Source organism: Ammodytes marinus (genome assembly GCF_949987685.1).
Source record: "Ammodytes marinus genome assembly, chromosome: 3".
Taxonomy (NCBI): Eukaryota; Metazoa; Chordata; class Actinopteri; order Uranoscopiformes; family Ammodytidae; genus Ammodytes; species Ammodytes marinus.
The window spans coordinates 23,814,029-23,827,247 of NC_137232.1; the positions used below are offsets into that span (position 1 = coordinate 23,814,029).

At 40.5% G+C, this 13,219-nt stretch overlaps 1 protein-coding gene across 1 annotated transcript; it reads left to right on the forward strand.

The window, feature by feature from the left end:
* Window positions 1-2,092: 2,092 nt before the first annotated feature.
* Window positions 2,093-8,599, forward strand: hepacama (hepatic and glial cell adhesion molecule a). The gene is made up of 7 exons (XM_080053567.1): window positions 2,093-2,258; window positions 4,669-5,016; window positions 5,349-5,630; window positions 7,016-7,106; window positions 7,305-7,372; window positions 7,469-7,539; window positions 8,227-8,599. Exons 1-7 carry the CDS (start codon window positions 2,159-2,161, stop codon window positions 8,572-8,574), a joined length of 1,308 nt encoding a protein of 435 aa, XP_079909693.1. The 5' UTR covers window positions 2,093-2,158; the 3' UTR covers window positions 8,575-8,599.
* Window positions 8,600-13,219: the final 4,620 nt, after the last annotated feature.

The following is a 13,219-nucleotide window of genomic DNA, read 5'->3' on the forward strand; positions in this document are numbered from 1 at the left end:
TACAACATGTTAGTTAAGGTCTCAGTAGATGTTCATGTGAGTGAGTGCGAGTTTGTAAAGCACATGGTAAACCTCAAGTTTACCCGGGTGAGGCAGGGAATGATAGTGCAGTCCCTTCTTTTTACATCGACTCTTTTAGGAGTACATCATGAGAAAAGATCTGCTTGGTTGGTTTGTTCTGACAGCTTGTCAGTGAGTGGTCTCCTGGGTGATAATTAGAGATATAAAAAAGCCAGAAAAAACAGCGGGGGCTGCAATTTTCCTCTTACCAGGGGTTTTGCCACTAGGTCTCGCCATCTTAGGGGAAACAGTATTTCTAATACTAATAGGTTCCAGAAGCTAGCAGTAATGAGAGGATTTGAACGAGTGGATGTGTTGTATAAACAGCACTAGACAGATCACCATCAGCTACACTGTCAAATAAAGGAATCCCAGTTAGAAGATGGGATTAAAAAACATACATTTTGTCACATCTGTATGTCTTGAGTCACACAGGATCACATCAATGTTGATGACAAAATGTGGTAATTTTGTCTGTCACTACGCACACAACTCCCAGACTGACTGAGACACAGTGCTCCCTGTCTCTTCCTGTTCCTATTGACGGGAAAGAGTCCCCCTTGATTTAGAGTGGGTTAGGAGATGAGAGGAAGAGGGAGGCGCGGCTTTTACCGAGGGCAGAGGTGGAGGGGAGAGGTTGGGCTTTGATGGCTCACTACAGAGCAGCTTCAGCCCATGGGAGAGTGGTGGTGACCAGCAGCTGTCCCCACATTCCCGAAGCTTTTTTAACAACCATGCTTCCTCTTCGCCTCTGCATAAAACCATGCCTTTGTTGTCAGAGAAAATGCTCATCAAAAAACTCAACCAAAAAGGCCACTCTCCCAAAGAGGGAGAGATTACTTTTAATGACTCATAAATGCATACAAGCTCCAAAACACGGGGGGGGGGGGGGGGGGCGGAGAGGGGGGGGGGACATGACTGATGTGACATAGGGGGATATCAAAGATGGCATCATGTATGATTAGGTAAAACCTGAGAGTCCGGCTCACAAGAAACTGCAAATCCATGGTAGACTTGCGGTCAGGAGAACAAAGTGCCAACATTCTTGATTAAATATAGTATATTTTGACTTTTTGAACTCAGATAGTTTTATTTTCAGACTTCCTCAATTTTTTTTTAACAGCAACTAATGTATTCCTTCCCTCCCCACATATTGCACTATGTTTGTGTTTCACATGCACACATTTTGGATATTGAATTAAGGAAAATCATTGTTGTTGGCTGTGTCTCCAAAAGCTTTGCCTCCTTCCCCTGATTGCATGTCTTGATGTAGCTTTTACACCACCTAGAGGACAAAATGGGTACAACAACTTTCTTTCTCTGTTTTTTGTTCTGTTGTTTAAATTTTTTGTTGTTGACTTTTTAATGTGTTGTCGCTTGAATAAAGTCAAGTAGTGACATGGATCATGCATTTGTACAACGTTTGTACCACTGTACAACGTGCTTCCAGGCTGTATGCGTTTGTTTGTGGGTCAACAGCAGGGTTGGTTGCCAAGAGACCAATTGTGAGTTTATTGTGAGGCTCCAGTCCAGAGAGGAGTTTGCACAATGTGACAAAAGTGGGCCACTGAGGGGGGAAGTGAGTTGTTTTTCAAAAACTCAGACATTTCAGAGCCTTAAGTGGGCTCTTCTTGGAGCTGCTACAGTGGCTTTTCCCGATAAGAATTCTTGCAAACTAGCTCAACTCAAGACTGAAAACTAATATTTTAACAGTTTACTTATAGTATAAGAGGGGACAGTATTTTGTTTTTCAGGAAGCTTTGAAAATAAGGATGCTTGAAGATAAATTACCACCTGAAATAAAGCAAACACTATTTTCTCTGCAGCTCCATTCTGATAGAGCAAAGTCGAGTGGAAGCGAGGAGCTCATCTACACTATGTCTCTGTCTCACAGAAACACACACACATACACACTCACAGTTGGCTGTTGTTGGCTGTGACTAGGGTGCTGTGAGGAGAGTGGGGCTCAGTGTGACCAGGCAGGGGCCAGTGTTGCAGGCAGGCAGGCAGTGGAGAGAAGCTTTGAGCTGCAGGGACGTGCCCGGGTTGGATAAACCATGCTCGCAAAGTGGGAGAAAGAATCTTTCCAGGACACAAGATGAAGGTGGAGAGGAAGACCTCTTCTACAAGCGAAAATGTTGCTGACATTCCTGCACAACTGACGCTCCTAGGCCTCCTCCTCCTCCTTCTCCTCACAGGTAAGACCAAACATGTGTTGGGCCGTCAAGAGATGAGAGGAAAAATAACTTCATTGGCACTGTTCTGACTCCCAGATGACGATAAAAAATGTGTTTTGTTTTCCCGAAAGCTGTGAAATTCTTAGGAGCAAGGAGAAGCTTGACCGGGCCTCATTATCAGTTATAATTATCAATTCAATTAGCTTGAGCTTTTGGTCTTACTTTACCACTTTTGGTTGCTTTCTTTGTTTGCATGCGTTCTGTGTATCTTAAAAACAAGATCAAAACTCTTGCTCTTCTTTAAAGAAAGTTAATCCAGGTTAAGTTAGTCTTTGTCAGTTTTTTCTTGTCCTTGTCCTTTTGTGTAACAAGCTGGCGGCATAATGGATTTGTTCATGGGTGGCGCTCTATATTTGGGCCCCGTCGCCAGCTCAAAGGGAGCCTGGAGTGGCCATTGTAGATTAATAAGGGGATGTGTAGGTTAACTGTGGGAATATCAAGTTTTGTGAGGAGCTGGGGAATAGGGCACAGCCCCATTATGATCATTTTTTCTTTAGTGTGGGTAGCTGAAGATGAGTTCATATGAGGGGTAAAGCAGTGTCAAAAGTTAAGTATGTGGCAATTTTGGTTCAAATATGTGTAATGTAATTTTAAAACCGTACCAAGGGCCCAGTTTACCCAACCAGGCTAGTTTTGGTAGAATAACTGGATCCTGTGTCAATCTCCAACTTCACCAGTGACAAAGAGCGTCTCTCTCTCTCCCTCTCTCACTCCTTTCGAGGGAGGATACTAGTCCCAACAATCGTGCCCTTTGTCTTATCGCCTTGGCAACCCCTGTCAGGCAGACCAAATGGTTACCACGGCAATGAGGCGATGCCCTGCTAACTGCCACACTGCAATGAATAGCAAGCGGCGCAAACTCTCTCTCTCTCTCTCCGTCCTCTCCTCTAGGTTGATCTTTCCACCACTGAGAACTAACAGTATGTCCCTTTCAGGCATGCAGCCAATGTTCAGACCTCCATGTGTCCAGCTACAGCTAAGTTATAGGAACCACCCCTGTGAAGATAATAGCTTTGCTGTGTTTGGTTTCCAAGACAGGGCTCTTCCATAAAGGATGAAATGTGGCTCACAATGTTATACGTTATCCCTGTACCCCTGATAATTAGGGGACACAAATCAAAATTAGTATATTACTTGTCACATCGAGGGGGAGTGAGGCATTCCTGGATAAGGTTTCTGAGAAACAGCCAAGTGATTAAGACGGGATTAGACCCCATGGGTCTGGGTAAAAACAGGGTGTACATGAGTTTGTTTGCATGCGTAGCATACAGTGAGCTGACTAATGTTGTTTTAACCAAACAATAGGATTTCTCTTTATTGAGTCTGCAACCAAGTGAAACATCTTGGACAAATGACCTAAGAATATAGGCAATTCATGACAGCATCAAGGTGTAAAATAAATGGCATTAAACTGCTCTCCTTAAAATGAAAAGATATGTAATGTATACCTGATGAAATCCATTGTTTTGTTTGAAAAATAGTCAAATACTTGGACTAAATTTAAACTATTCAAAATCAGTAGGATAGGATGTAAAATCGGTGGATTTGACCACATACATTTACTCAAAGTTTTCAGCAGTGGACATAATCGATTCAAAAAATGTCTTTCCCAATCACCAATTAAGTGTGGACAAAGGCAGCTGCTGCACCTTTGAGTCCAACGTGTTTATTCTAATGAGATTTTAAAATGTGATAGTCGCATGATCGGATCTCTGTGTGTGGAGTCTTCTCTTTTAACTTGTTTGAAGACCATTTTAGCATTATGTCATAAGTGAGGAGATATTTTCCAAATGTTACCAGTAAAGTAAATCACCAATTAACAACTTTTAACATTCACAAATGTAAGATGTATTTCAATTGTACATAAGTGTTTTGATTATTTTAAAAAGTCAATCCGGCATGGGGAGTTCAAACCATAACAATTTAACACATCTTTGGGCTTGTTATACAGTATGTTTAACAAAAATACAATATGTTGAAGACTAAGTCTTTACAATGAGTTATTCAAGTGCATTTAAAGTACTAATATTCTACCTCTGGTAAAAAATTAGCTTATTTTTTTATGTCGTTCGCGCTTTGCTGCTCTTTTTTTCCTTTTGTTTTGAAGTAATATTAGTAATTAATAATTGTGTAGCAGTAATAACTCTGGTATTGCATAAGTCCTCTATTGTTTCACTGTGTGTGAATAGTTGATTCTTGTGATCTCTATTCACTGCTGCAGCAATGCAGTCTCACAGGCCGCAAAGTGGCTGTCCTCTCATTTAACTCCCTAACTCCTTAAGTCCCTAATCAACAATGCCCTGATCATCATGTCCCTCTCTATGTGCTTCTCAAGTTTGAGACCTTACCATTATCTCTCTCTTTGCTCCAGGTGAGGTGTTGGGTGTGAACGTGACCAGCCAAGCCCTGCTGGTGAGGGGCACGGTGGGCAGAGAGGCCCTCTTGTCGGTCAGCTACTCCAGCAGCAGCACCGACAAGCCTGTGATCAAGTGGCAGCTCAAGAGAGACAGGGAGAAACCCATCACAGTGGTGCAGTCCATTGGAACAGATATCATAGGGAACCTGAGGCCCGAGTACCGCGACCGCATCGTGGTGTTTGAGAATGGCTCGCTGCTGCTTCACAACCTGCAGCTGTCAGATGAAGGGGCGTACGAAGTGGAGATCTCCATCACAGACGACACCTTTACCGGAGAGAACTATATTAAGCTCACAGTGGATGGTATATGCACACTTTATCTTTCCCTTTCAAAGAGCCCAGGTTCGCTCATATATTTCAAAATATCTGAGCAATCAGAGCACACTGACACTGAAGAGAGGAGTTATGAGCTTAAAGAAAAGTAATGATCTCACCCCCAAAGAGTGTAATTGTCGAACATTGTCAGAACATGATTCAGAGAGATTTACAATGTTGTTGTTTTTTTTTCAACAATGCTAACTGGGACTCAAATTATCAGTTGTGTTTTCTATAATTAAAAGTCTTCCATCCTGTCATATCTTTGAATTTTAATCTCAAGCCCTTTGGGCATCTTTCTTTCTGTCATCCCCCCTCAGTACCCGTGTCCAAACCCTACATCCAGATGATGGCCACCTCTGTCCTGGAGTACAACGAGCACTTCCACCTCCACTGTTCCCACAACAACGGCACAAAGCCCATCTACGGTTGGCTGAAGGGAGGCAAGGGGCTGAACAACGAGTCGCGTCTGATACTGTCGCATGATCAAAAGGTGCTGACCATCTTGCGTGTTCTGATGGCGGACGATGACATTTACGCATGCACAGTGGAGAACCCCATCAGCAGCATGAAGAGCTTCCCTGTCAGGCTCACTGTCTACAGTAGGTGGCGTGTCAAGCCTGTTTCACACGTTTAACATTAAGGATGAAGAGCTGACGGTACACAGTTAGTTACACCGGAGGGAATGTCCTGTAGTTCAGCCAAAGTAACAATACCACAGTGTAAAAATACTTCGCTGCAAGTAATGAGAGTTCTGCTTTCAAGATTTTCCGTATTTTGAAAACAGAAGTTTCAACACTAAAATGTTCCCTAAGTGTCAATCGTGAAAGTAGGCCTACTATATATGCAGAATGACCTTATTCGGTGTTGTCATACTGTATAACCTATATAATAATTAATAATAATAATTTTACTGGTGCAGTAATGTGTAAGCAGCAATTTGATGGATACGCTGGATTTAATTAAAAACAAAATCTCAATTAGTAATTAGGATGAACTAACTATAGCTATATCAGATAAATGGTGTGAAGTAAAAAGTATAACATATCCCTCTGAAATCTCTTGAAGTAGAATAAAGTAGTTTAAATTAGAGATAGCCTACCTAAAGTACAAGTGCAGTTCAGTTACATTACTGTTTAAGTCTAAAAACGAATATCAACCAATATGAAAATATGTAAACAACCCGAGATCATTTCATTATTAAAACTGTACATATTTTAGCTCACTGTTCCAATAACCATGCAATTTTTCACTGGCTGGCAGACGCAATTATCATCTCACACTGACCCATACACAAGCATGCTGGCCTCTCATACAATGTTGTTTACAAAAAGTGGGAATCCAGGCTGTGTGCAGCAGAGTTGGCACCAGAGCGGCTGATTTAATGGGTGACTGAGCGAGAGGGAGAGGCAGTCTAACCCAATGAATGGACAGTTATTTATGAGGAGGGAGCAGAAGAAGAAGTCAGGTGGGGAGGACGCTTTGCCTCAGTGGACCTCAGTAATCCTGACTTCATTATTGCTGTACCGTGATGTGCTGCATGAAGGGACAGCGACGAGAGCCTGATCTGCTCTTCATTGCCTCTGCATGCATAGCAGCGCGGCACAAAGTCTCAAAGTGACTACCCTAATGTGCTACTTCACTGCACCTTATTCTTGCCAGCCAGCACATTCAAAAGACTTGGCAAGGAATGCAAAAAGGAAGAATCAAAAAGGTCCTGAATGCTCCATATCCCGGGCCTTGTTTCATTATAAGCGTACAGTCGGAAAGAAAAAGGGCATGTTCCAAATTAGGTTATTGATCTGCTTGAACACACAACTAAATGTTATCTTGCAAACTTTACTTTTACACTGTCACATGATGCCAAGCTACAGTACATATAAGTGGCTGGACAGATCATTTGCACTGCACTGCTGTTACTGGCACAAATCGTTCTTTCTTGCTTGCTTTGTGTTCTTGTCGACCTCTCTGTATCACTCTGGTTTAGGACGGAGCACGCTATACATCATCCTGTCCACCGGTGGCATATTCCTTCTAATCACCCTGGTGACAGTGTGCGCCTGTTGGAAACCATCTAAGTGAGAGCCACTCTTTCTTCTCGTTCTCTCTCTCTCTCTCTCTCTCTCTCTCTCTCTCTCTCTCTCTCTCTCTCTATGGATGTTGCACTTGAGGACTAGAATCTCAAGTGGCTCAACAGTGTCAACATGTCATACTCATACTACAGCAGCCAAGTTTGGATGAGTTTTAAGATGATTTTATTCATTTTTTTACCGTAGAAAGAAGCACCGACCTGTCCCCCAAAGAGCTCCCATCTATGTGGACCAGAGTGAAATTGGCCACGATGGTAAGCAACAGCAACAGTTGATACTTTTTAAATTTGCAAGTTAACTCTTGAGCAGAACGTCAACCAGTATCACATATAAACATACATCTCTTGCAGTTGATGTTGTTCCCAAGCCAACTACGCTCAGCAGACGGAGTCCAATGCCACTTTATGTTCTCGATGAGGATGTAAGTCACTAATTTATTTCCACTGACTGGCTAAATGCTAATGTCAGACTGCCAACATGCTCACATTCACAATGCCATCATGCTGTTGTTTAGAAGATAGAATTTATATATTGTTCCAACATCTCTGCAAGCCTGCTAATGTATGCTTAATAGCACAAAGCAACCAGTTCACCCAATGCAAATAATTACCTTTGAACCAAAATGTTGACCAGAAGAGGGCGCTTTATGAAAAGTTAAATAATCATTGAGGTTGATGCAATTCATCCTCATAGGGATATGAATGTTTTTACTTAATTTCATAGCAATCCACCCAACGGTTGCAGACATTTCATTAAAAAAATAAAAAATAAAAAATCTGAACATTAATTGGGAGATTAAAAAGGTTGACTAAAGTCATCAGGTTATATACTCTCGGCAACATCAATGTCTACACCGTTGTGCCAATCCATCCAATAGTTGGCAAAAATATTTCCCTAAAAGAAATAGATGTCAACCTTCTGGTGCTGCAGGAGGTAAGGTTGGGGGATGACCAAAGTCATTACGATTCATCCTCTGTGCATCTGTACAGAAATCGATCGCAATCAATTAAATAGTTGAGATATTTTACTCTGGACCAAAGTGGTTGACCAACCGCCAGACCGTAGATAAAGACCACAGCTGATAATGACTGTGACATGTTGTTTTCAGGAGACTCAAGAGCACTTGGAAGAATCTTCTGGCATTGCTTTCAGCCAATCAGAAATGAGCATCCCTGCTGCCTACGCTCCAGTCCCTCCCCCCACCTCGAACAGGACTGAGCGGCCCGTCTGGTCTGCCCCACGCCGATACCCCCGCAGCCCCTCTCCACTGGCACAGCCACTAGTCCAGCCTCTCCCACTTCGCGCTTCACCCGCTCACTCCCCTTGTTCATCTCCACGGAGCTTCAGCCCAATTAGAAAAGTCCGTCCTCCGGTTGGCATCCCAACCAGCCATCTGCCTATAGAGGCAGAGTGTCAAGACCCTTGTGATCAAACTCACTGTCCATCACAGCAGTGACAACTACCTGGATGTATGTTTTCATTCTGTGATATGTAAAGTAAATGTATAGTTTGTTGGTCTCTTGTTGTATAGCGGATTTGATGCACTACGATAAGAGATAGTTCACTTTCAGCTAACTGTTTGTCTTAAATTCCTTAATTTATCATTGATATCTATATGGCTATGCACAGTATTTCTGCAGTCTGTTGATTATACCTTCTAATATGAAAAAAGTATAGTCTGTCCACCAGCACCAGTATATCATATGATGCTGAGACAGTAAATAATTTCCATCCCTGGTAGCCTACATATTTTTGTTTCTTGGTGAATTATGAATTTTAAAGGGAACTTCTGAAAAGTAAAACTTTAGTTCAGTGTTTTTTGTTGTGTTAATCTTTTGTTTGATTGTTTTTAAATGTTTGTCTTGTTTGTTTGTTTGTTTGTTTGTTTGTTTGTTTGTTTGTTTGTTTGTTTGTTTGTTTGTTTGGAATTAAACCACACAATGAATTCTCTCTACACATTAGGTCATCATATAACGTTTGGTAATAAAATCTGTTCAAATAGTTTGTAGATTGTGATCATTTTGATAATATTCTACATCACAACCCTGCTAAAAAAACATTAATTTAGGCAATTTTTGTTTTTCTACTTGCTTTGTGTTTTTTTTGCGCAGGATAATTGTATTGTATTTTGTATCAGTTATTTCGCACAACAAACAACAAAGTCATACCACAAAATAGAGATGCTTCACCTTTGAAAGAAAGCTAAATATGATGTGCCATTCTTGAGTGTTAGCGTAATTCCTTCCCAGTCCATTAGGTGTCACCCACACATACTGTACTTCAATACACACTAAAGAGTTCCAAAGAGATACATTAATGTGTAAATACAGCTCTGGAAAAAAATAAGAGACCTCTCCAAATGTTCAGTGTCTCTTGTTTTACTATTTATAGGCATATGTATGAGTAAAATTATCATTTTGGTTTTATTTTAAAAACTACTGACAACATTTCTACAAAATTCACCCCAAAAAGTAATGTAGAGATGAAGATTCAAGAAAAATCCAGACTGGTCTCTTACATTTTTCCGGGGCTTTATATTGTACCTATACTACTCTTCATAAGCTATAGTGAGCCTTTTTTCAGTCCATAAAGTGTAGCATTTACTACATAACATTTTGGTGTATGTTATGTCATATGTTTTATGCTATGTACATGGTATGACTGATTTTGCATGACCTTAAGATGACATCCACAAGCAAGTGGGTGACTAATGCCAAAGTGCCTCTTAAATTCAAAACCTTAATTAACTGCCATTTGAACGTCATACACAATGTTCATACCTACGCAATCATGAAGCTGACAACAGATTTTCCAAAAAATAGGCTGACTTATGATAGAAAAACTGTTCATGGAAATTAACAAATGGCTTTGACAGTAATAATTTCTTGATATGGGGATTATTGAATTCCTCCGTGTACTGCATGTTGGTGACAGGGAACACACAATGAAAAGATTAAAGGATGTGCTGAACTATATTCATTTGTGAGGTACACGCTACAGGCTATATAATACACACAGACACACAGACACACACACACACACACACACACACACACACACACACACACACACACACACAAAGTGGCCTGGTCCATTGCAATTATCAGGAGGATAATGTGTTCCCCTCAGATGTCCAGCTGGACATCTTTTGTGATGAAAATCTGCATGAACTTATGTATTGCTTTTATCCTGAAATCTATCTTCCGCTACTGAAAGGTGTAATGAGTCATGTGGTTGCATAAACAAATCAGATTTGCCTGTTTTGATCTGGGCTTAGCGGTCTTTGTTCTATTCTAAAAACAAGATGTATTCCTTGGCACACGGACTCATGAATACACATACAGCATCTCAGGCACAAAAGAGCAGGCGCACAAACAGGTGTATAATCGTGGGTGATGACAGTAAGTGAAAAAGGAAACGTCTTCAGGTAAAGGTTGATTCCGCTATTTTAATACAAAACACCAAATGAAAATCAGCGAATATCTACTAATCGTCCACTACCTGTCCATACTGCATGTTGTGTGCGCCAAAAAAGTCTGGTGTTCATACACAGCCTAGGCTCCATAATAAGCTATGCAAACAAATGGAGTCCGAGCAACTCGGGCAACACTTCTCCAACGAATCAGCTACAGGAAGCGTTTGTGACATTAGTAAACAACAATGCTATTGAACAGGTAGTTAGTATAAAACTGCTGTTGGAATAACTCATAAGCAAAACATTGTGTTTGGTTTTTTTCTAGACGTTGTATTTCATCTGTATTCACAAAATTGTATTTCCACTCTATTCTCGACATTTCGACTTCATTCTCAAAGAGCCTAATGAAAAAAAACTTCATACTCTAATTTTTTCTTCTCCTTCGTGGACCTAATACTCATCCGTAAACTGAGGCTTGGAAGCCAAAGGCACTAATAAGACTCTGGGGAACTGGACTGTGTGTGTTTGTGTCTGTGTGGGGGTGGTAGGTATCCGATTAGTTGAGTAAGGGATGACGTACAAGGCTACCCATCTCTAATTAATTACCTCCTCCTCCTGCATGGTCATGACCTCTCACTGATGTCCTTTTTCACACCTGTTGATGTGATATCCCCAGTAGAGCATTTTTATTATTATTTGTTGTTAAAGAGCAATGATCTAGCCCAGTGTAGACCTAACGGGTAGGTCGCTGTTGGAGCACTGCCTTTGGTTTTAATTTAGGTCAATAGAGTCCAGTCCTGTCAGCTCTTTCCTGGAAGTTGCTATTTGTCTTCTCTGATGAAAAAAATCCTTATTATTTGGCTACATTATCTACTTAATTTACTCAATATGTTCATGCTTCCATATTGCAGTTACTATTATTGCTACTCTGTTTCTGTGTACTTTAGTACAATTTTGAGCTACCTTTTCTTATAGTATTTTCATTTTATGCTACTTAAAATTGCCACATTTTGGAGGCAAATTGTGTGCTTTTTACTCCTACTTTTTAAAATATTTATTCAACAAAATGCAGTGTTGTTTGAGTTGTTTGAAGTTTGATAAAAGAGACAGTTCCTTTAAAAATATATTTTGTCTCTGTTACTCTTCCTTGGGAGATTTCTCCACTTTTTTTCCTCCGTAAATAATTTTTTGTCTTCCTTATCCAAATAGAAGGTCTAAAGATAGGGAGTGTTGTATCGTGTAAAGCAGGGGTGTCCAAACTTTTTTCACTGAGGGCCACATACAGAAAAATCTACGAAGGGCCGGGCCACTTTGCAAAAATAACACATTTATCAGGACATGTAGCTGCTCTGGGGCCGTATTCACAAAACATTTTAAGGCTAAGAGTAGGTCCTAACTTGCTGATTTAGGAGTAACTCTCAAAAATAAGGGGCGTTTCACTCCTAATTTTAGGACTCCTAACTTTTTAAGATAAGTGTAATTCACAAAGCATTTTAGCGCTAAAACTAGCTCCTAAATCTATGAAAAGCTAGGAGTCCTCGAGAGGACTCCTAAGTCACTAAGAGTAATTCACAGACAACCATTTGATGGTGTTTTGGAGAGATTTAATGCTAGTGAGCTTTATAAAAGGAACCTTAATAGCTGTAAGGGGTTAATGATCTTAGTAAAGCTATATTTAGAAAGTATAGACACATTTATATTTATTGAATTTATATTAAAAAAAAATTATTAAGTTCCTTTTCCTGCAGTTGCTTTGGGTTTACAATGCACTGAAAGTTACTGTTGGTGTCACGTTTGGGTTTAATTTCCTACTAGAGGCCTATATGTGGCACTTCGCAGCATCTCCTCCGTTGCTCTCCCACAGTGTTTCTATCATAAATTCACTCTTAGCTCTCATTCCCTCTCAGCCAATCACTGTGGGCATAGAAGGTATGAACATGACATCATCCATAGCAACAGGGTCAACACCGCCCTCTAGTCTTAGCTTAGGAGTCCCTCCCATTCCTTAGTAAAAGTTGCTCTTATCAGCATTGTGAATAGGTTTTAAGAAATAACTCCTTACTAAGAACTTTAAGTGCTCCTTAGGAGTACTCTTAGTGCTAAGATAAAATGTTTTGTGAATACGGCCCCAGATGTTTAGTTTCATAGTGTTTTCATAAATTGTAATCCTTCTTCACGGCAACACTTTACTTGCACATTAAACAGATACATTCCCCCTCTTGTTAAATGCCATTGATACACTCAGTGTTTTCTGCTTTTGCATCCAATGTCCAGCTGGGTGAAAATAGTTGCCAGCCGAGATCCCGACCCTCCAAGGGTGGTCCGGGGGTATGCCCCCCGTGAGATTTTTTTAAGTTTTTAAAGTGAAATGCATGAATCTGGTGCACTTTGAGAGGGAAATTAAGAGGCTAAAGCTGAAGAATTTTGTATGAAAAAAATGGAGAAACTGTGTCAGATGAATTAGAAGCTATTGGAGAAGGACACATGGATTTTCCATAATAATATTAATTTAAAATAAAATGTTATGCAGGGTCCTCTGAGATGGGCTTGGAGCTCTTTTTCTTTTTTGGGACATATTTCTCTGTAATATAATGAGTGCATTTAAATTATTTAAAAATTAAAAGGGCCATATTACATTATATTTTTAAAATGTGCCACGGGCCAATCAGTTTTGACAACCCTGCAC

What these genes read in the sequence shown, in the direction of transcription:
- hepacama (XM_080053567.1), top strand. Translation starts at nt 2,159, where the DNA reads ATGAAGGTGGAGAGGAAGACCTCTTCTACAAGCGAAAATGTTGCTGAC. An exon ending in CCTCCTCCTTCTCCTCACAG is followed by an intron (nt 2,259 to 4,668) that starts GTAAGACCAAAC and finishes TCTTTGCTCCAG; the next exon opens with GTGAGGTGTTGGGTGTGAAC. An exon ending in GCCTGTTGGAAACCATCTAA is followed by an intron (nt 7,107 to 7,304) that starts GTGAGAGCCACT and finishes TTTTTACCGTAG; the next exon opens with AAAGAAGCACCGACCTGTCC.